Here is a 23,116-nt window from a genome sequence, read left to right on the forward strand (position 1 = left end):
AATAAATTCATTTCATGGAGTAACAGTAAACACATGCAGGTGTGAGTTAAATCTGCCCCACACCAGAGCTATCTAAAGCAGAAACAGCATTTGTGAACTTGATGCCTTTGTTATTATGTTTTAAATAAAGCTGTCTTCTGTGTATTTACACGACTGAATCAATTTGTCTGATTCGATTCGAGCGAAGCTGCCTTACATGCGAGACGAGCCATGTCTTCTAATAATTCTTGTCATTCATTCTAATCACAGAAGGAAGTAAAGATCAGTCAAGACTCCACTGTGAACGAAAATGGTGCCCCTGCAGCTGCTGAGTTGGACAACACATCAACATTCATCATTGAAGCCTCCTGCGTTGCCTGTTGCAACTGTGGGCAGAGACTGCTGAGAGGAGAGACGCATTACCAGCCGAAGAGTTCACAGGATGTTTTTTGTTCAGCCGAATGCCTCTCTGAAAGACATCCGCACAACAAATTAGCCACCAAAAATTGCTACAATTGCTTCCAGTAAGTCAAGGATGTTTTTCTTTGTGCTTTTCAGATAATTACATGATATATAATCTGCAACTATTTTAAAAGTCGATTAATCATTTAAATGATTTGTTCCCACACCTAAAACTTTTAATTTCCTCTTTCTGTCTTTTGGCACATGGGACTACTGTTCTTTCTATTTATTTCATTATATTTTAGGAAAAAACTCTCTGTCTATGTGCCCAAAGACTTAATATATGATAAGAAAATAGCAGTATCTCAGAAACTACCAGAAACTGGTATATGTGTACTCAAAACAAGTTGAATATCAAAGATATGCACACACATGCAGTGTATGAATATTTAATTTAATTAAATCATTTTATTTTACATGTCATCTAAAAAAATGCATATGGTTAGATACTTGCCCAGAGTATGTCCTACCGGATTTCAGGACTTTTGACCAATCAAAACAAATGTTTAATCTTTTGCTTTAAGTGGGGAATTGTTTTCAAGAAAAACAAAATTCCCCTTTTTTCAGCTTCTGTGCGTGCTGTGAGAATTTGTTGCTTTACTTTGTAAATGTAAGTATCATAAACTAAAAATCCTGGCTTGTTGTGTTTTATCAGAGATTTTGTAGATTGTTTTAGTTTTGCAGGTCAAGCAGAGCAAACACCTTAAATTAGGGAGACTCGAGGTACTGAAGCAAAAGATATTCGCCCATTCTTTGGAAAAACTAAACAGAAGCAAAATTTTCTGACAGTGAATCTCATCTTGATCTCCTTCCCTCAGGGTGATAATGCGGCCTCACAACGTTATCCTGGCTCCGGTGGATGATTTAGGAACTATGAAGGAATTGTGCAGCGACTCCTGCCTCGCTTCTGTTAACTCCAAGAGAAAAATGTCTTCCCCCAAAACCCCATCCCTAACAGGACCTCGGTCTGAGTGCAAGATGTGCGCCAAATATTGCTACGTAAGGAAAAAATAAATTGATTCTTAGTTTTTGTTTAACTTTTAGTTACGTCAATTCTTTTAATATGTATTACTCTGAGGATTGTGCAGTTATTTGTTGGTGTGATATAGTCTGTATCCTTGACGTTCCACTTCCAGGATTGCTCCAGTGCCACAGGATATTCCGCCGGATGCATTTATTTTCACCGATTTCCATTTCCTTCGGCTTTCTTTTTTGTTTTTGAGGACTATTGTTAACTGCTCCTCAGATCTCTGCAGGGTAAATCGAGACAGCTAGCTGTCTATCCAATTGGAGTTTTCTCTCGCACAACTTTTTTGCAGCGGCTCCGTCTGGCGCTTAGCATTGGTCAAGTTTGGCTGTAAAGGCTGTTCTATATTTTTCTTATTGTCAACAAATCCCATGAGAAGACCAAAACCATCAATGCCTTTGTCTTGTCTGTCAACACTTTTCAACTAGCTATATCAGGCTATACTTGTTAGTAGGATCAATTCATTCTATCCTTCTCATTGGATATAAAAAAATAAAAAAAGGTTTCAGAATTACCACAATGCTATCAATCCACATGCTCCTTTATCATCCTCAGTGCAAATTCAGGATGACCCTGGATGGCTTGATGCAAAGAATTTGCAGTGACTGTTTCATCAGCTACCACAGGATCAACAACTTACCGGTGCCCATTTGTGACGTCTGCGGCTCCATCGGCCTCGGCAAACGGATCCTGCTGAAGGCGGACGACAGCAGTAAAACTATCTGCAGTGAAGAATGTCTGATCAAGTTCAAAGAGGTGCAGCAATCAAATGTCAAAGTCACGATCACTTCATTTGACCAGGACAGTAAATATTAAAGGGTAACTACCGTTTTTTTCAACCTGGACCCTATTTTCCTGTTTTTGTGACTGATGGGAACAACAATCTTTAAAAGTGGTCCAGTATTATTAAGCAAGATCGCTGAAGTTGGCAGCGGCGAAACAAGCTAAAATGTTAAGTTAATAGGGCAATTGTCCCACTTGTAATTACCTTCACAAAAGTGCTTGTTTTGCCGCTGACAGGCTCAGATTAATATTCTAAGTGTCTGACAACATTATGGAAAGGATTTCTAAAGAGGTCGACCTTTCTGTTAAAGAGTAAGATCCTTTTTTTTTTAAACATAAAAACATCCACGTAATTGTGTTCGCTACACCCACCAGACTCCATGTAAATAAACAGTAATTTTAGCATCGTAGAATACACTTAATTCAAAGTCCACAGAAATGTTTTTTTCGTCTTTTAACAACTCTAGTTTTGGTTGAAATAAACACATTGTTTACTGATTTACATGTGAAAATATGTTTGCTCTATACACGCTAAAAATATTGCTTTTTTAAATGGAGTCTGGTGGGTTTAGCGCTAGCGACTTCAGAGCTGTTTCTGGTTAAAGATAAACCTCTCAAAGAGGTTTTAAAGGTCTGTGTCTGAAGGGATCACTTCCATAATGTTATCAGACACTTAGAATATTCATCTGAGCCTGTCATTGGCAAAATGAGCACTTTTGTGAAGGTAAATACAAGCTGGACAATTACTCTATTAACTTACATTGTAGCTTGTTTCGCCTGCAGCTATCTCGCTTAATACTGGGCCAATGTCAAAGATTGGTGTTCCCATCAGTCACTTAGACACAAAAACATAGGAAATTGGGTCCAGGTTGAAAAAAACAGTAGTTACCCTTTAAGGAACTGGTGTTGGTATATCTACAACTTCCAAATTAGCAATGTACAAACTAGCACATTATTTTGCAGTACTGACGACCATGCATATTACTAAGCTATAAATACACCAAGCAGTGTATTTATGTACAGGCAACATCAGTCGGTCTCTTAATTATCAAACTTATATCCTTACATTTTGTACATATAAAGTTGTGTTGCATTGATTTGGAAAAAGCTAAATATAAGTAATTAAATATGTTCTCAGACCAAAAAAGAAATTTGGAAAATATATATTTTGTTTTTTTACAAACCGCCGAATTAAGTAATTTCTGTTCAGTTTTTTCTTAGGGAGAGAGTTAAAGAGCGGAGTGGCAGAAAAGTGGATTGGTTGTTAAATAAACTTGATAGATCACAGGTTCAAACACTATTATAAGACTCGCATCTGATCCTGCACTGTGCCTCACTTTGTTTCTCTGCTGTGTTTTTTAAATATCTTAACAGAAAGTTCAGGCGCCTCAGCTGTGCCCCATGTGCCAGACGTCCCATCACTTATCAGACATGGTTGAAAGAAAAAATGATAAGGGCACGTTGGACTTCTACTGTAGCAACAGATGTATGATGGTACACAAGGCTCAGTCTATCACTGTGTCAGGTACTGCACCTACTAACTAGAAAATAAAGCTGTATCTCTTCCCACTTTCACTCTCATCACTGCCTTTATTTGCATTGTTACATACTTGTGCACAGAATTATTATATATTATAGAATGATTTATGATATTATATTATGAGCAGTTTACAAACGTGCGACAAAGAATAGGTTGCACTGGCTGCTTCCTTTGCTAAATAACGACACTAAAACCAGGAACTTTTCCGATCTCTTCACTGAGTTAGAGCTCATCTGTTCAGCAAAGAAACCTCTCTCTGTAGACCATCATATGTTCCATTTGACCCATATCTATTTGATTCGTGTTTTACCATGTCTTTATAGGAAGGATGAGCCTATCACCTGAAGAGACTGACATTAAGGATGTGAAGCCGTCAATATCACCTGAAGAGAATGACATTAAGGAAGTGAAGCCATCCATACCAAATCTGGACTGTGTGAGTATTGTGTAATAACGTTTTCTGTAATAATTGTAACACACCAAAATCAAGGCAGGACTTTAAACCACAGCATGTATATGATTTCTTTAAATTTTTGCAGTGATGTGTGTGGTGTAGAGTATAGCAATTTGACCAATTTCATGGCTCATAACATTAGTTGCACTACAGCAAAGTATATCTTCTCTAGGTATGTTGGTATGTTGCAGTGTACACACATACGAATGTAGATATGCTGAATTACACACCAGTTAAAATCATCACAATTTTCTACAGAGACTTCTCTGTTGTTAAACTGACACAGTGAATCAGGCTCTCTCTTCACTCCTCATCCAGATAAAAGAAGAGCCCATTGATGAGGAGTACAACCAGAATCTCCCATCATCCATTTCCACAGAAAACATCAAGGATGAGCCTAAAGCAGGAGATGATGTGGCCAAGGTGGGACACATTAAACGCTTCGTAGGAGATTAAAAAGTCCTCTTTTTACAAGGGAGCATAACACATGTAGACAGACGTATGAGCTAACGTTCATTACATTAAAAGTCCATAAAATGTTACCTACAGGTGAGTAAAAGTCTTTAAAGGAACACGCCGACTTATTGGGACTTTAGCTTATTCACCGTATCCCCCAGAGTTAGATAAGTCCATACATACCCTTCTCATCTCCGTGCGTGTCGTAACATGGATGTATTAAGATATAGAGAGATAGAGGTTTGTATTTTTTTTTTTTTTATAGTCACAATAGTTTGTATATAGTTAGTTAGTCAGTTAGTTTATATAGTCACAGCATGTACAAATAACAAGGTCACATGAAACACAGCCATCTTCTAACCGTATACATACTGGGAACTATTCTCAGAAGAAGCACTGCTACTTGGGCGGAGTGATTTGCTCGCAGCACCTGAGAAGCCCCGTGGTGAGGAGCAGGGAGTTCGCCTGGAGTTCCCTCCGAGTTGGAGTAATAGAGTCAGCAATTGTTAGATAGTAAATGCATAGTTTACATTCATGGGTGTTCGCTGTATTGTAAAGAGCTGCGACAATAAACAAGGGAGACCAGGTAACACCATGATGTTTCATAGAATTCCAACCAAAAACGCTGACATGATGAACCTATGGCTACTTGCTCTGGATATAGATCCAAACACACCTGCAGCCATCATCAAGAACCAACGTGTTTGCTCAGAACATTTCACTGAGGACGACTATTTTGAAAAAATGGAATTTGCCACACGGACCATGAAACGTGTGCTGAAGGATACGGCCATCCCATCGATAGTACAGACAGGACAAAGTGGATCACCTGCGGCTGCGGTAGTGTTCCGTTATGTTTTTAGGTGACTACTGTAATAGTGCCATTAGCTAGATCTAATGTAACGTTAGTGGCACTATAATATGGTGGACACTACCATAGACAGTATATAATGGACCAACAGATCCCGTTGCTCTGGACGGAGACTGTCAGTACCCGATCCGTACTGACAGAGACCAGTGAAGGATATTAGAAGCACTTTTCCGGTGAGCACTGAGCGTTACTGCGCAGCCTCCAACTGAGAGAGACGACGTAAATGTGACTTGGGCAACCTGTTTGAAAGTTGTTAGTCTTCTGGTAGCTGTGCCAAGAGAAATCTCAATCATTCCGAATATTGCAGAGACGGAGAGCGTAGGTATATGTAAGGAGATAACATGGACACAGGCTAATTATTGCTATCTAAAATGATAGTTAACATTAGTAATTAAACTTAAACCGCTAATAGAAGTCCAAACTGTCTGCGAGTTTCTCCTGTACTATACGGTAATTCCTCTACTGTGAGACAGTAAGTCGCGTTGTTATGACACAATCGTTAGCCTATTTTTACAAAAACGTCTGCTACGGAGCCATAACTTGAGGTACAAGGTAATGGAACCTTTTATATGTTGTCGTGTTTCTTTAGAAATAAACAATGGACAAATGGAGTCTTTAAACGCTTCAGATGTAAAGTTATTCGCTGTCAAAGTGACGTCAAAATGAATGGCAGTCAATGGAATGCTAACGGGGGGTGAGTGCTTGGTAGCATCAAAATGGCGCCATAGGAGGTTCCATAGACAGTAGGGTTGTCTTTTTTTTCTTTTTTTAAGAGGGTTTTCACGACGCGTCATCAGACCGGAAGCCGCCATATTGGAGGTACTCCGCATCACAACAAAGCACAGGCACTGAAGTAGATCCCGAACGTCGTCAAGGAAAATGGTTAATTATTGTCGTGTTTTAGGTTGTACCAATAGGACAGACCGAGAAAAACATTTGGAATATTATCGACTTCCAAAAGTTATTAAAAACCAGGGAGAGGAATGCCAGAAGTTATCAGAGGAAAGGAGGCGCTTGTGGTTGGCAAAGCTCAACCAGGATCTACGAGGGAAAAATCTGGACAACATCCGGATTTGTTCGGCCCATTTCTTGTCAGGTAAGTGAAATGTTGATTGCAGCGGCTCATAACAAATTGTCTAGTGTAATGATAATAATATTTTTAATAGTAAATAGTAAAAACAATTATTGCTTTTATTGTTTTTACTGTAAAGCACTTTGGAAGGACACTGGCTATTTTAAATGTGCTATATAAATAAAGCAGACATTGACAATATAATTCATATCAAGCTACCACATGTGGCATTAATGACTTAATGTTATTCTGGTCGTTATTCTGAAACTATCTTTATTTATCTGTAGTTTATTGTTTACTGTTTGTTTACTTTTTGTAAAAAAAATATTTAGCTAAAAGTTTATTGTTCTTATACTGTATTTTTTTCTATACTGTTTTTTTATACCTCTTTATTTAAAGAGTGTTTTGTAAGCTGCTAAAATCTGCTGCCAATTTCCTTGCGGGAGTCATCCCAAAAGGATCAATAAAGAGACGTCTAAGTTCTCAAAATGTATAGCTAAAACGTGCTGTATTTCTCATTGTATTCCAGGTAAAAAGTCTGACCTTTACCAAAAGGATGACCCAAATTGGGTGCCATCTGTTGGACTGACAGGTCAGCAAGAAGGTTCACCTCAGTCAACCAAAGAAACAGGGAACTCACGCTACAAGCGTCGCATGAATCGAACCCAGAAGAGACGGAAGGCTGAAGCTGCTGCTGCTGAGACTGATGACCCCACCACTAGTGATTATGTCAGTGATATTTTTTGCTTCACAGGGACTCAAACTGAATTGACTGTTGATGTCATTGAGGCTATGACCACTGAACTTCAAAGTCTTAGAACTGAAAACATTCAGTTGAGCTCTGATGTTGCACATTTGTCTACTTCCTATGACCAAAGAGCCTTTGTTGATAAGGATGAAAAGGTTTTATTTTTCACTGGCCTACCTACATACCAGATACTGTTAGTACTCTTCACATTCCTTAGTCCCCACCTCCCTGTGAAGAAGTCACTTGATAAGTTTAAGCAGTTGATGCTGACATTGATGCGTCTTAGGCTTATACTGCGTTCATAGACATCGGGGGGGGAAAAAATTCCGAGTGAAAACGTCATCATTCACGTCACTTCCTGTGGGAATCAGACGTGGGAAACTCAGGCTAGATTTTGCTAACCGAGTTTCCCAGTTGGTGACGCGTTGTTGACAACTGACGTTTGATGTAGGCGACTTTGGTTCACTGAACATATTTCAATGACAATAAACTGTTTATTGTGGACAAATGCCTCTGCCAAGAAACATACACACAGACATAACATGTTTCAAATTATTCACAAATAGGCCCATGTATAAAAAAGCAACACCTTATCCGTGTCCTTTCCTGTTCACAAACAACAAACAAACACCTGTCCATGTGCTGTTTCTATGCTTGTATAAGAAAATAGCAGCACATCTTTTGTTATTGTGGCCTCCATGTTTTCATATGACAATGTATAAAAGGCTCCATTACCTTGTATCTCACGCTATGGCTCCGTAGCAGGCGTTTTTGTAAAAGTAGGCTAACGATTGTGTCATAACCACGCGACTTACTGTCACATAGTAGAGAAATTACCGTATAGTACAGGAGAAGCTCGCAGGCAGTTTGGACTTACATTAGCTGTTTAAGTGTAATTATTAATGTTAACTAGCATTTTAGTTAGCAAAAATTAGCCTGTGCCTATGTTATCGCCTTACATATACCTACACTCTCCGTCTCTGCAAGATTCAGAATGATTGAGATTTCTCTTGGCACAGCTACCAGAAGACTTCCAACTTTCAGACAGGTTGCTCACGTCACATTTACGTCTTCAAGCTCAGTTGGAGGCTGCGCAGTAACACTCAGCCCTCACCGGAAAAGTGCTTCCAATGGCCTTCACTGGTCTCCGTCCAGAGCAACGGGATCTGTTGGTCCATTATATATATGTCAATGATCCCGACCATGTGAACACTGGCAGTCGGACAAACTACGTAATCACGGGGGCGGTCCCTGTTATTCCCAGGTGGCATGAACGCAGCATTGATTTTTCATCAACCTTCCTGTCATATGCATTCAACGTGTCAATAGCCACTGCTTCAAGGATAATCACTGATGTCATTGATGTCATGTTTATTCGCATGAAGCCACTTATCATATGGCCAGAAAGAGAACAGTTGCAAAAAAACATGCAGTTGTTCCCGGGCTCCATGTATCCCCTGTAATGTTATTATTGTGTTGTCACGTATGCGCTTTTTTTCAGGTGTTGCGCTAATCACTCACCCAAGTAGCAGTGCTTCGCCTTCTGAGAATAGTTCCCAGTATATATACGGTTAGAAGATGGCTGTGTTTCATGTGACCTTGTTATTTGTACACGCTGTGACTATACAAATCACAACATGTAAACAGGAACATGTTGGCGTTATTTTGTCACTTATTGGGAGCAGTAGGCTAGATGGAGCCGGTTACCTCCAGGATCTGTGCTAACCAGGCTAGCGGTGGGTGCGTCAGACAGAGTTACGACATGCACGGAGATGAGAAGGGTATGTATGGACTTATCTAACTCTGGGGGATACGGTGAATAAATAAACTCCCAATAAGTCGGCGTGTTCCTTTGAAGACTTCATAGGAGATTAAAAAGTCCTCTTTTTACAAGGGAGCATAACACATGTAGACAGATGTATGAGCTAACATTCATTACATTAAAAGTCCATAAAATGTTACCTACAGGTGAGTAAAAGTTTTTCATAAACTTGGAGACTAAAATGACTTGATACAAATTAGTTGTTTTTCACTGAACAATACACCATGTTTTAGAAGCTGACCATATGTTTTTGTTTTATCAGAATCAAATAAATTTAGTGGATGAAAAAGTACAATATTTTCCTCTGTGGAAAAATGTAGTGGAGTTAGGGCTGCACAATTAATCGCAATTTTATCGAAATATGGACTAGTGCAATATCCAAATTGCAGAGGGGTGCGATATTTGTGGCAAAATATGTGTCAAACCATTCTGAATGAGGTATCGTGGTGCTGCAGAGACGTCCTGGCCTACAAATCCTATCCTACAGACTACAGAAAACATCTTTGTTTGGTACAGATCCTCGCAAAAATCACACTATAGTCATTTTAATTTTTTAAGATATATTAGTCAATGAAAATGAGAATAATGATACAAACATCATAATTCCCTTCAATATCGTGAATCATATTGCAATAGCAATATCAGTCAAAATAATCGCAATTAGATATTTTCCTCATATCGTGCAGCCCTAAGTGGAGTGGAAGTAGACAGTGACGTAAAATGCAAATACTCAAAGTACAAGTACCTCAGTACAGCACTTGAGTAAATGTACTTAGTTACATTCTACTGAGTTTGAAATGGGTCTTTCTCAACATTATTTTCTAGGATAATATGAATATAGATCCTGATCATGCCTCCCTGCCTTAAACAATACTTGATTTAATAGTGATATGAATAGTATTGTAGATTAGGGAAACGGTAGAAAAAACACACTAGTAGACATTTAGAAATGTATCCAACTGTCCAGCAGGTTATTGAGAACTACGTCATCACTGGGCATCTTCTTACTGTTTGGTTTCTGACAGGAGGACTTGAAGATCGGTTCAGTCTTCTCCTTGACGGGAGACTTGTCTAAGCCCACGTCTACAGCGCCCACTCTCACCCGCGTGGATTTTCCTGCGTCTTGCTCCAACTGCAAACAGGTCCTGGTGGACGGGGAAACTGTTTACCAGAGGAAGGGCCACGCTGACATCTTCTGCTCCTCTCCCTGCCTTTTGAAATGTTACCAAATGAAACAAGTTAAGAAGACCTGTCACTTCTGCCTTCAGTGAGTCATACAGTAGTTTTTCATTTGCTGACCAATTCCATCTTTATCGCAGCATTTCTCCCTTTTCTCTGAGAAATTTCAGTGAATTCATTTTAAATGTCTTTCCGCTAAACTCATCTCCGCTTAGGGCTGGACAATATGAAGAAAATCAGATATCACGATTTTCTTGACCAAATACATTGATAATTGGTGCTTTCACAAAATATTTTTTACAATGAGATTTCAGATAAATAATCATCAATAATATGGTAAACTGTTTTAACTGAAATTTTAGAGGAAAAAAAGAACATTTCCAGCTATATACTTACTATGTTTACATGCATGCACAAAAACAGTGTGATGTTAAAACAAATCCGCAATTCTTCAAATGATATTACCTCAAAATGTTTCACAACAGATTTTCTGAGAGAATTGAGTTAGTATGTGCTTGTAATAATCATTTTAGACGACGTAATTGTACATCACGATATCTCAATATAGGATTTCATCACAATATGATTTCATTGAATGACATATATAGGCATATTGAATTATCGCCGAACCCTATCTCTGCTATATCTACACATTTGTATGTCTAAGATTGCAGACGTTAAACTGATCACATTCCTTCTCATACTCTCAGGGGGATAACACCGCAACAGGACGTCCTCCAGGCCCCGGTGGATAATGAGGGGACAGTGAAGGATTTCTGCGGCCAGTCCTGCCTGTCCTCCTTCAGCTATAAGAGTATCATGTCCACCAAAATACCCCTTGTGCCAGTTGCGTCACAATCACAATGCAGCATGTGCACCAGATATTGCATTGTAAGTAACAAGGAAACAGATTCCAAAAGATCTAATTATATTTTATGTTTATTATTACAATGACATAAAGTAATACAAAAAAACACATTCTTTAAACCTTTTTATGAATATTGAATACAAAAAAAAAATCTTCATCTCACCCACAAACATTTCAGCTCACTGCCCCTTTGTTATCCAGGTTTATATGAATTGAATTGAAATATGTCTGAATTGTGGTTGACACACTGTTCTTTCTTTATCCTCCTGCAGAGCAAACATGAGATCATACAGCAGGACGTCGTCCACAAGATCTGCAGCGATCCCTGTTTCCTTCGCTTCCTCAACATGAACAACATGTCCATCTGTGAGAACTGTCGTTCCCCCTGCAAAACACGTTTTCCCCCTGTCATGCTCAAGATGGAGGACGGCAGCAAAAAACTCTGCGATGCAGAGTGTCTGGCCCAATTCAAACGGGTAACAAAACCTTGAAACATCTAGTTTTAGTTTCAACAAAAAACAAAACAAAATTTTTTATTTAAGGTCGACACTTCGAAAAATATAAACGCTGTGAGGATATATCAAAAACAAAACTAAAATAAATTCAACTGAATATTAAATCTGAAGTTAAATTGAGTTAATCGACAATATTTTCTCTGTGCTGTTTTTATCACTTTGCAGAAAATCAAAACACCGCATCCGTGTGCCATGTGCCACACCGCCCACTTAATGTCGGATATGTTTGAAAACAAAAACAGCGAGGATGTGGTGGAGCTCTTCTGCACCAGCAGTTGTGTGATGGCATCCAAGATCCAGGCTGTCAGTGCATCAGGTACTGGACTGTAACTTTGACAACACAGCTGCTCTTTGTCCTCTCTCTCTCTCTCTCTCTCTCTCTCTCTCGTCTATTAAAAGGATTCCAGCTTTCACTGAATCAAGTAGTTCTGTCAGGGGACCTAAAAGTTTAATGCAAACTCTTAAAATGTAGGTTGACAGGATTAGTCTACTCCCATGAAACCTCAGAGCCCTGCTGAAGTTGTTCATTGCATACATGTGATATTAGTACTTGTGGTATTAGTATTTGCTTTAACCATTTGGCCAAGTTTCTATCATGGAATCTACTTCTCTCCACAGGTACTCCACTGAATTGTGACCACTGTGGTAGGACTACATTACCAGCCTGCCACCTCGCCATGTCAGATGCCTCCATCAGAAACTTCTGCACTTTAACCTGTGCCATGTCTTTTAAGGTAATACAACCTACAGCTTTTACAATGTTCAAGACTCTTAATTCTATGCTAAATGAACCAGTAGTGGTAGAAGTAGCTGCATTTATGCTAGAAGCTAATAGCTGTAGACAAAAGAGCCAGTTGGTATACCAACCGACCAGAGAGCATCTTTTGTGCCTTTTCTCCCTGAGTGACAACTCGGAGGAGTCATTTAGGAGATTAAAAAAAAAAAGGTCTAAGTTTGGTTGGAGGTGTCAGCTGGGATCTGCTCCAGCCACCCTCTATAGGATAAGCACATATAGCTGATGGATTAATTCATTTATCCTACCGCCAAAAGTACTGTTATATCTTATATATTCCTATGTTCCAAACATCTTCACTTTTGCCCAGTTTGAAAAACATAAAGGAGCCATGCTGTTGCATTGGGTGACATGTTCCTTCTTTAGAATTATCATGGGCAGCCTACTTTATGACCATGTTACCTGTTGTATTAGATACCATATTCATATTATACAGGTTTAAAAACTTTTGCATATTTTTTTGTTTACTTGTGCCACAGGAGTCCCAGAAAGACATGGCTGCTAACTCAACTGGAGCCGCTGATCCAACCCAATGTGACTTCCTCAAACCACAAGAGAAACTGCCATGTGCCCAGTGTCGGTGCATTATAAAAGCTTCACCCAAAGTCATCCAGAAAAAGGTGTGTAGGGTCTGTTTTTTAAGATAGAATAGGCAACTCAAGCAAAAAGTTAGTTGAACCAGAGGGTCTAATTGAATCTCATGTTATGTCTATTGATTTGCACAGTTTTATTTTTAGAAACAGTAATGTACATGGTGACATTTGTGTGAATATGTTTGTTAAAATACCTGTGTGTGTGTGTGTGTGTGTGTGTGTGTGTGTGTGTGTGTGTGTGTGTGTGTGTGTGTGTGTGTGTGTGTGTGTGTGTGCGCGCGCGCGTGCGTGCGTGTGTGTGTGCAGGGAAAAATGTATTTTGTGTGTGGCCTGACCTGTTCTCAAGAGTTTAATAGGGTCAACAACATCATGGGCCAGTGTGAATATTGTAACAATGAAAGGATCATCGGACACGTCCAGAAATTCAACGGCAAAGACTGCGACTTCTGCAGTGATGGTAATTGGACACATAAGTGTCTAATGCAGGATGGTGGAGCCTTGTTTGTAAAATGAATAATATTCAGATTCGGACAGTGAAATTCAGGATTAAAAATGGTCAACAATCCCTGAGCCTCTCCTTTCTCTCCCGCCAGGCTGCAAGATGCTTTTTCAACATGAGCTGGAAAAGAAGTGGGGCAAACGCTGCGGCTGGTGTGCCTACTGCTTCTCCTTTTCTAAGATAGTGGTGACAGCAAAGTATGAAGGCGCTGACAAGGACTTCTGCTCTGAAAACTGCAGCTCAAATTACAAAATGCTTCTCTGCCATGTAAGTACAGGTGGGGGTTAACCCATCACACAAATTATCTGCCCATTGTAGACAATGTAGTATTCAAGCTTCAAGTGGTTTTGCTTTTCTTTGTTATTTATTGAACTTTTTATGTTTTTATTCGCTCAGGGTAAGGAATGTAGAGTGCAGATTCAGATCATGTAAATCATGCTTTAAAAATACATTTACTAGTACAGTGCCCTTTCAAAATGCGCCTGTTTGGAACGGGCCGATTGCTTGGCCTGTGGTATTGCTACTTGTAGCATTCTCCAAAATCAAAATTACTTACAGAAGGACCCCAAACCACTTAATATGCAACTCTACTGTAGCCTACTACTGACTTACAGTGTACTTCTACATCAGAGGAAGACATTGTACTACTATGTTTACCTGACAGAGAACGAATTTAATCACAAAATATCACAATTAAAATATTGGATAATCAGACATTTGCCTCATGGAGTCATGGCAGTGCGCTACCCATCGGGGGAGGGGGGAGAAAAGGTGGAAGCAATGTCAATGCACTAAAATGTGGGTGAACAAAATATCAAGTTTTTGTTCACCCACATTTTAGTGTTGTCTTTTTCGTCAACGATGTTGCATGTTAATATCACCACAGCGGTCCTGTCTCGTCATTATTATTGTTACTGAATTTAACCCTTTTTTGTTCATTTCCATACAGGCTTAGTGGCTTGACGGTTAACGTTGAAAAATGGATTTGAATCGCGGGGGTATTTTGCCGACGGCAATGTTATTAGTGTTATAAGTTAGCGGTAGCCTACACTTAATTAACCGGACCCAGGGTGAGTCTGATGAAAACTGCTGTCTTTGCCCGGTCAGCTCCAAGATAGTTTTGCATTGCACAGCGCTGTGGAGGAATAACCTCCAAGATTAGGTTATGTTCTGACTCTGTTTAGAAGTGGTGAATTTACAGCTCACAGTAACTTAATAAGATATAATGTTTGGCTTTTGTTTGATATTTCGTGTTGGCAAATGGCTTTTTATTGTGTTTCCTGTTAAAGAAATAATAGACACGGAAAAGACAGCGTTACGTAGCGCCTTTTTTCCAACCTTATTCAACACAACAGTTGCAATGTTCCTGTTATCTATCCTCTCGTGCTCCAGGAAAGTGAAGAAAAGTTTGCTCGGTATATCCCGCAATCATGTTACATCGGAAACATCAAAAAGTGAACCGCAGCCCAAGCCGGTAAACCTTCCTCACCCCCGCTGCTGTCCCGAGCATGTCAACAGCCTGCTGCGTGCAGCGTGCTGCACCAGCAGTTTATTGTTTGGCCGTTTAGTTTTATTCACAGTTTTTAATATTCAATATCCAATGCCGTCCAAATGCTCCAAAATCCAAACCCCAAGTTCATTGGGTATCCAGGAAACCAAGTGTGAAGTAGAGTGGATGAACGGTTCACACATACAGTACAGAGACGTCCCGCTGTATTAGATAGATATAATTTGAAAATGAAATAATTATTGAATTCATTTGTGTACATTCCCTCAAGGATTGTTTAGAACACTGAAACAATTGTTTCTCTTGAAATGTTTAGAGTTATAGTTATTGCTCCAGTGGTGCATTTGCAAATAAGTCAACAAAATAAAAAAAATAAAAAAATAAAAATATATTTTTATATTAAAAATAAAATATTTAATATTAATATTAAAATATTTATTTGTTTGTTTGTTTTTGGAAGGGTTTTGTTTGTTTAAATGATCACATTGTTTTATGGTATCGACATCATTGTATTGAATATCACAGTTTATCATTTTATGCACTCAGCTTCTCACCAAACCACTGGGCCATCTTATTTAGGTGTCATTCAAAAGATTGGCAAAACATTTATTGGGAACTATATTCGATTTAAGTCATTTCTAAACCAAAAATTATAAAAATGCACAGCTTCCAGCTTCTCAAATGTGAATATTTGCCTTCTCGAATAGACTACTGAGTATGTTTGAGTTTTGGACAGTTGAAGACATCACTTTGGGCTCTGGGAAATTGTTATAGAGCAAATAATTAATTAAGACACTATTCAGTAGATAAACTGACAATTCAAATAATCCCTAGTTGCAGCCAACCTGCATATAAGCAAGTCTAAAAACTAAAGTTGTTAAAATTGATGATAGCCATGAGGTGCTCTGTACCGATTTCACAGTAACTGTCTTTCTCTCAGGTTGCCAAGTGTGACACCTGCGGCCTCAACGGTCAACTGAGGCAGAGTCTTCCCATGCTGGGAGAGGTCAAACACTTCTGTGACCTGAGATGTCTCTTACATTTCTGCAATAAAAAGGTCCAGATGGTCAACACAGGTACGTATTGTTGTTGCCATTCGATGTTTTGTTTGTCTGTTTCATTGCTTCACTAACTCTGACTCTCTTATTGTTTGTCTGATGTTGTAGTCCTTGTGGGACCGAAAGTTAACATCAGAAAAGAAATCACAAAGAGCCAAACCGGACATTTACTGGATTTCAGCCTTGTCCAGACATCGTGTGTACTCCTAATCTTTGCCTCTTTGTTTTAAACCCACGTAGAACACTAGGTGTCTTGTTACCTAAACCCGCTCTTAAAACTCGCAGTTTTAAATTTTCTTCCTGTGGTAGCAATGCATACACTGGCATGATAATCTTGTTAGCAAACAGCTGCTTATTTACACATCCAGCAGTTACAGAGACACATTATCATTCATTCGGAGTTGTGTTTCTGTCCACCTGATGAATTAAGTCCAGTATTCACACTCTCTTTTAGCTCTGTTTTTGCTCTCTAACAACTCCTGAGGGAACAAACTCTTTAGCTGCTAAATGCTCCACTATGTTCACCAGCTAGTCTTTAACTGTGTCAGTCTGCTGTTTGGTGCTGAGCAGGTAATGTACAGTAACTCTAGTAGACCCAAAACTTGCTTTGAGTCATGTTGTTGGGTTTTTAGATCTGCCTAAGTACTTCTAATTTATTTACTGTATAAAATGTTGTGAGATCAATCACTTACAGCCCCTGCTGACTACTCTTTCTTTCCTGCCTGTAGTCTCTTCACCGCCCAGATCTTCAGGCACAGTGGCGTCCTTCCCCGTCATCGCTAACGTTATCTCACTTGCTAGCGCTTTGGCGAAGCAGCCCAGTACCTCTGCCAGCTCTGCACAGCATGGTCAACACACACAGGAATTATGTATGCACATACTGTAGAAAATATATTGATTGTGCTAAATGAAGATGGAAATCTTTGTTTTTCTGACTCCAACTTTGTCATTTCTCTACAGTCTCTGTCCCTGACATTCAAACAAAGGTTGTTGGACATGTAAGTTTACTACAAAAGCCAAGTCCTCCACAGGGCTATCATCTATCCTTCTGTTAACTTTGTTAAAAGCTAACGCCTGTACTCTCAGCACGTGTTTAAATTAGCTAAGAAATATCCCATGTTTGAATTATTAATTGTTAATTAATATTTGTGTGTTCCACAGGCCAGTGTCCAAACAGTCCCCAAGGAGTTGAAGAACAAGTCCGTGCTCTGCACGCCGTTGGTCCACAACAAGGGAGTCTCCTGTACCACACAGACTGTCGACACAGAGGCACAGACAGGTAAAGAAAATCACTTACAGGATTTTTAAAAATGCTCAGCCAAATTGAGTTCTTGTGATGCAGTGCAAAAAGATGCACTCTGTACCCATGTGTTTAGTTTTGTCCATATGAGGCTAAAACACATATCTTTACTCATGGTAAAATATACAAATATGAAGATGTACTCAGGTACCTTCTTTCCTGGATGAAGAGTTTTGATGTTGGTTGTGTTTTCTTTTTTTGTTGTTGTGTGAAGACAACTTTGTACCTAAAGTCATAGTCCTGCCTGTCCCAGTGCCGGTGTACGTTCCTCTGCCAATGAACATGTACAGTCAGTACACACCGACGCCTGTGGGCCTGCCTTTACCGGTATGTAAAACAACCTTGAACATTTTCATGTTACTCTAATCTCACAGAAGAGCCTCACTGTTTTCTTTGTTTAAAGTGCTTCACAGACTTACAGATTTCTTAACATTTGATGATTTATCCTCACAAAAAAAATAAACTGAAGTATCTCTTCATCTCCCCGTCACTGTAGGTTGAGATTTTAAGTTATGACATCCAACTATAAATCGAGGAATCTCTGTGCGTGTGTGTCTCCCGCATGTGTAGTATAACAGAGGGGGCGGGGTGGGTGTTGCTCATGGATGTATTATAAGACCGGAGTTAATACATCCCTACAACTAGAAGGCTCTTTTATTGCGGTTCACCGGCAACCGGTTTCGTGCCAAAAAAGTGGTGAGCTGCCAAAAACTGATTGCTGTCTACTCTACATGCAAATAATGACATTAATTGTACGTAAACACGTTAGATGAATGCCCATGCTCTTGGGTTCACCAGCACTTTGTTTAATTGCATCTCTACCTGGATGTATGACGGCTAGAGGTAAAAAGGGGACACGCTGAATCTCTAAAACAGCAGCAGCCGAGCCGCGCTTATAGTTTGGCCTAGACAAAGTTTAAAAATAAATACTGGGAACCATCAGATTTAACAGACTTTCCCAAACTGTCTCCGCTGCAGCTTCCTGTGCCCGTGTTTCTTCCTGACCCAACTGTAAAATTCATGAAGGAGACGATCCAACCTGACCCGCTGGAAGGAGAGCTCAACTTCAAGTCTGAGGTGAAGAAAGTGCAAGATGAGAAGAACAAGAGAGAGCACAGAGTGGTGACAAAAGAGGGACGAAGACGAGAAGTTCATGCTCCGAAGGGTAAGACATTGGATGAACATGAAGGGAAGAGATGATACTGTTACACTTTGGACTTGAGGAAGGATAGCCCAGAGAAACGGCTGGATCAAGAGATCTTTTTGTTCTTATTGTGTACTTCAGTGATTATTGGCTCTGTGTTAGGCGTCCGGTATACTCGCCGCAGCCGACCTGTCGCACGCAAATATAACGTCATGGGAGTGCCGTAACTATTTATACTCGTGCGTGGTGGTTGCGACACTAGTTGCAGTCTTCTCCTGAACAGAGGTGTCGCTAATGAGGAAAGGCTACTGACTTTGCTATTTCTACGGATTAGAAGAACTGGCAGCAGCATTGACGTCAATGCGTCGATTGGATTCGATGACCTACTTAGTCAGATTAAGCCTTTCATTCACCATAAAAGAACTCATCCCAGTAAAGGTTGTGACACACCAACCAGACGGCCGACCCTCGGCACAAAAGGCAGTTGGGCTGATCAGTCTCCCCAAGTTGGTCAAAAAAATGCCTCGGAACACACCAAAGCGATGAGATGTAATACGTCTCCATAACAGCAGGCGGCGCTAATCTGTATTGTCGCCCAAAAATGAAAACCGGCAGCTGATTGGACGAACGCATCATGTCGGTCTTGTTTCTCCAGAAATTCAAGGACAGACTGTCATGGCGGCTTGTTCAGAATACGATCTCATATTGTACTAAAATAGTTTTATTGTTTCTGAAAACATTTTAAGCGAGAAATAGGCCGTGCAGTTGCTGAATCTGTCTTCATTTCAGATCGACAAAGGTCAGTTTAAAAGATTTTCGTCAGATTTTGAGAGACTCTAGTCACACTCATCCCGCTCCTCATTTCCGGGTTAGCACTCCACCAATCAGATGGGTCATTTGAGTCCGACTGCCGGCAGTGCCCGCCTTCTGATTCAACATGTCAAATCGGCCAAATTGAAGGCCGACGGCCCCTCGGACGGACGACAGCACGGAACAGACTCGAGTCACTGACCTCGCCAGACTGTCCGACGGCCGATTGTCGGCTTGGTGTGTCTCGGGCTTAAGTTTACAAGAGAGACTTGCAGTCACTCTGAGAGTCCTGGCATCCTGTTCCCCTCGAACTTGCCCATGCTTCCTGTTTCCGCTTTGTCGTGTGCCGCTGAAAAAAATAGTGGCGCGCCAGCGAGATCTAAGTAATTTTGACGTCACATTGGCGCACGACAGGTCCGCTGCGGCGACTGTAAAAAGGCCTTTAGTTTGTGAAAAATAATTGTGCTGCCATTTCTTGAAAATTTGATTTAGATCCCAAACCAGGTTAAATAAAGGCTAAAAAGGGAGATATTTAAAATGCTATTGTCGTATTTCATAAATTTCAGGTAAATGTGGCATTTCATTTTTAGAGATTATTAGGACAGAAGAGATTTCAGGTTTATAGATAAGCCTCCTCTTTGGTTTGATGATAAATCTAAAACATGCAAACTCTTCAGCTCTATACTGGTGTGTCCGTTATTTATTATCATCTTCATTATTTTCAGTGCATAGCAGTAACTATAGTGATGACTTGGATTCAGATCATCAGGCCACTTTCAACAACCAGAAAGACGCCTCCTCTGACACCAGCTTTGGGTCGCTCAGTCGACCAAACACGCACAAAAAAACACCTCGGTTTTTAGAGGTGGGTATGCACAGTGAGCCTCAACCTGAGCTCCCACCTCCTGCTCTGGAGATGAGGGGGGATCCCCAGGGCTCACCAAGCGCTGAACCGGCCCCAATGCTATTACAACAAACTGGGGGGAAAGTCCACAACAAGAACAAGGTAACAAACCAACTGAGAAACGAGTTTAGAAGCTGTGGTCTCATCTTCCTGTGATGTAATCTTGTCTGTCCTCCCGTATCAAAGGGTCGTAAGCTGCAACAGTCGTCCAGAGCAGCTGAAGATGACGTTTCTCAAAGAGAAAAGGTCATATCTAGGACGTGCCAAAAACTGAAGAGTCAATGTGGAATTGCCGCCTGGAAGAGATGGATACAGCAGAGGAAATCACAAACCAACCTGGACCTTGTTTCTTGTATGTTTTTCTGTCTTTCTTTTTTTACAATTTAATTTTCAGTCATTTTAGGATTAGAGATTTTTGTAAAAGAAACTATGTATAGATTTATACAAAAATAATCCCTCTCAAATCATCACTCGACCCGTTAGAAGCGTGTGGCTTTGTATGTATCTACAGAGACCCTGCCCTCTCCCTGTATTTTCATTTTGCTGTGTTGGAGATGTTTCTGGGTGTCAACCTCTGTAACAACGTAGTGACCAGATTCCAGATCATAAGCATGCATCCAGTAGGAGGCTACAACAATGGCGGATACAGCGCAGAGAAACAAAACACAAATATAGTGTGGCGAAACGCCAAGCAGACAGCTTGTTCCAAAAAACCCTCGTTGAGCCGTGGAGGAGAGGCCAACTTTGAATGTTGTGTTTACAAACCGCAACCAACAAATGCCACTCATTCTGCGTTTAAAATTTACTGTACATTTTTACCAGAACACAACATATCAAATGCAGGTTTAAAAAGATGTTAAACACTCATCTCCTGACTCTTTTCTTCTGTAGGTCATGTTGTGACCTTAAACGAGGATGTTCTTCGCTGCTCTGCGTCCGAGCTGAGCGACAGCCTCTGTTGTTTCATTACTGAGGTGAAACGACCTGATGGAGAGCCGTACTCCCCCGACAGCCTGTTCTACCTCTGTCTCGGCATACAACAGGCAAGATGAGCAACACTGTACACACACATTTACAGTATGCTATCCATGACTTGCTGTGTCAGACATCTGTCTTTTCATGGGTATGTTTGCCCTCTTGTTCTTTTTGAAGCGGCCTTTTACGTCTTTTTCTGTGAAATTTTGGTACTTCTAAGATGTAATAATACACCATTCTATAAACGGACTGCTCCTATTTTACTAGCAAATTTGTAGATATGAGAAAAATGAGACCGTTAACCAGATGTTTATATAAATTATGTATATTGTTCAGTTATCATTATACATTATACAGGAGAGGCTAAATCAACATGTGCTTTAATTCATAATGCATCATAAAGATGTTATAAACATTCCTCACATCAACCTAATTTTCAGTAAGAGTAACTTTTTCTTGCAGTTAAAGGTTTTTCTTTATTTTTTATGAAATTTTACGCTTTAACATACTAACTCTGACTCTGTGCATAAAATGTAATACAAAAAAAATATATGTTTAGTTTATTAAAGAAAAGTGTAAATTAATAAATACAAATGGTAAAAAATTGACAGAATTCTCCAAGAGTCATGCAGTTTAAAAGGCTTTCTAAAAAAACATCAGAGCAAAAACCAAAAACCGGTCATGCAGTTTGAAGATTAGAAAAGGACACACAGTTGTTAAAAGCAGTAGAAGCAGTCGTGACGAATATACATATAGAACGACATTGTAAACAAACAGGACATATAGATAGCAGCAAGAAGAGGGAATACATACACATGCTGATATCTGTATGTATTAATTATCCATTGTTCTAATTAATCTATAAGTGTTTAGTTGTCTGATGTGAATTGTAATTAAATTCCACTCTCTTGAACCTCTGGCAGACCAGGCTGAGCGGCTAAAGGCACTTTTCCACAACAAAGTAGTGCAATCTCCTTTTTTAGACCCCCTAGGAACTATGTCTTTATTGTGTTGATTCTATCTATTATAACACTAAATAATAATTTTCCAAAATCTAATTCACTGTATTGTCACTAACTGATAAAGGGACTGATTTAAGTCACACCTCTACAGCAGCGCCCTCTGCTGGAAGCATTCATACATACCGGTATTCATTCTCTTTCTTTTGCAAACTGAGGATAGACCTTCACAAATCACTTGGGACAACAGTGTATGTAGTCACACAGTTCTTGTTGTTTTGTCTGAGTGTAATTTTGTCGTTTCTCTGTAGTACCTGTTTGATAACGGGCGTATGGAGAACATATTCAGCGATCTGATCTACAACAAGTTCTCCACAAAGTTCAACAAGATCCTGAAAGGTTTCAAACCTTCAATATCAGCCAGCGGTGAGTCACCATGTCTTTTTTTTTCTGCCTCTGATCACCTCAGGTTGACCAGATTTATAACAGGTCTCTCTCCCTCTCTCTGCAGGTTATATCCATTCCCGTGTGGAGGAGGAGTTTCTCTGGGACTGTAAACAGTTGGGGGCGTACTCCCCCATCGTCCTCCTCAACACTCTCCTTTTCTTCTGCTGCAAGTACTTTGGCTTCACCACGGTGGAGCAGCACCGCCAGCTGTCCTTTGCACGCGTCATGCGCTGCACCAAAACCAACCAGAACAACACCAAGACCAGCTTCCTGCGGTTCTACTCGCCAATATCCATAAACAAGGCAAAGCCAGGTACCAGTATGGCTGAGGGTCAAAGTGATGTACCTGAT

General features: G+C 40.0%; 1 protein-coding gene and 1 long non-coding RNA gene across 7 annotated transcripts in view; both read left to right on the forward strand.

Annotated features, from left to right (window-relative positions):
• Positions 1-23,116, forward strand: part of LOC116047099 — a 46,952-nt gene that overhangs the window by 21,866 nt on the left and 1,970 nt on the right. For 4 of the 6 annotated variants that reach the window (XM_031295630.2, XM_031295632.2, XM_035991146.1 and 1 more), the window contains 25 exons: positions 250-503; positions 1,260-1,440; positions 2,024-2,224; positions 3,626-3,776; positions 4,115-4,227; positions 4,564-4,668; positions 10,240-10,481; positions 11,104-11,284; positions 11,534-11,737; positions 11,942-12,092; positions 12,395-12,510; positions 13,049-13,189; positions 13,469-13,619; positions 13,756-13,928; positions 16,109-16,244; positions 16,955-17,095; positions 17,187-17,224; positions 17,388-17,505; positions 17,741-17,853; positions 18,505-18,691; positions 20,206-20,486; positions 20,571-20,736; positions 21,276-21,427; positions 22,630-22,744; positions 22,830-23,078. In XM_031295630.2, coding sequence (XP_031151490.1) covers positions 250-503; positions 1,260-1,440; positions 2,024-2,224; positions 3,626-3,776; positions 4,115-4,227; positions 4,564-4,668; positions 10,240-10,481; positions 11,104-11,284; positions 11,534-11,737; positions 11,942-12,092; positions 12,395-12,510; positions 13,049-13,189; positions 13,469-13,619; positions 13,756-13,928; positions 16,109-16,244; positions 16,955-17,095; positions 17,187-17,224; positions 17,388-17,505; positions 17,741-17,853; positions 18,505-18,691; positions 20,206-20,486; positions 20,571-20,736; positions 21,276-21,427; positions 22,630-22,744; positions 22,830-23,078 — 4,060 coding nt within the window. The remainder of the gene's footprint in view (positions 1-249; positions 504-1,259; positions 1,441-2,023; positions 2,225-3,625; positions 3,777-4,114; positions 4,228-4,563; positions 4,669-10,239; positions 10,482-11,103; positions 11,285-11,533; positions 11,738-11,941; positions 12,093-12,394; positions 12,511-13,048; positions 13,190-13,468; positions 13,620-13,755; positions 13,929-16,108; positions 16,245-16,954; positions 17,096-17,186; positions 17,225-17,387; positions 17,506-17,740; positions 17,854-18,504; positions 18,692-20,205; positions 20,487-20,570; positions 20,737-21,275; positions 21,428-22,629; positions 22,745-22,829; positions 23,079-23,116) is intronic. The other 2 variants (XM_031295633.2, XM_031295631.2) reach the window with 2 other exon arrangements.
• LOC116047103 lies at positions 6,551-7,308 on the forward strand. Its single transcript, XR_004104321.1, has 2 exons — positions 6,551-6,668; positions 7,174-7,308. It is a non-coding gene; the product is annotated as an uncharacterized LOC116047103 (long non-coding RNA).

The sequence above is a fragment of the Sander lucioperca genome, chromosome 14 (assembly GCF_008315115.2).
Source record: "Sander lucioperca isolate FBNREF2018 chromosome 14, SLUC_FBN_1.2, whole genome shotgun sequence".
NCBI lineage: Eukaryota > Metazoa > Chordata > Actinopteri > Perciformes > Percidae > Sander > Sander lucioperca.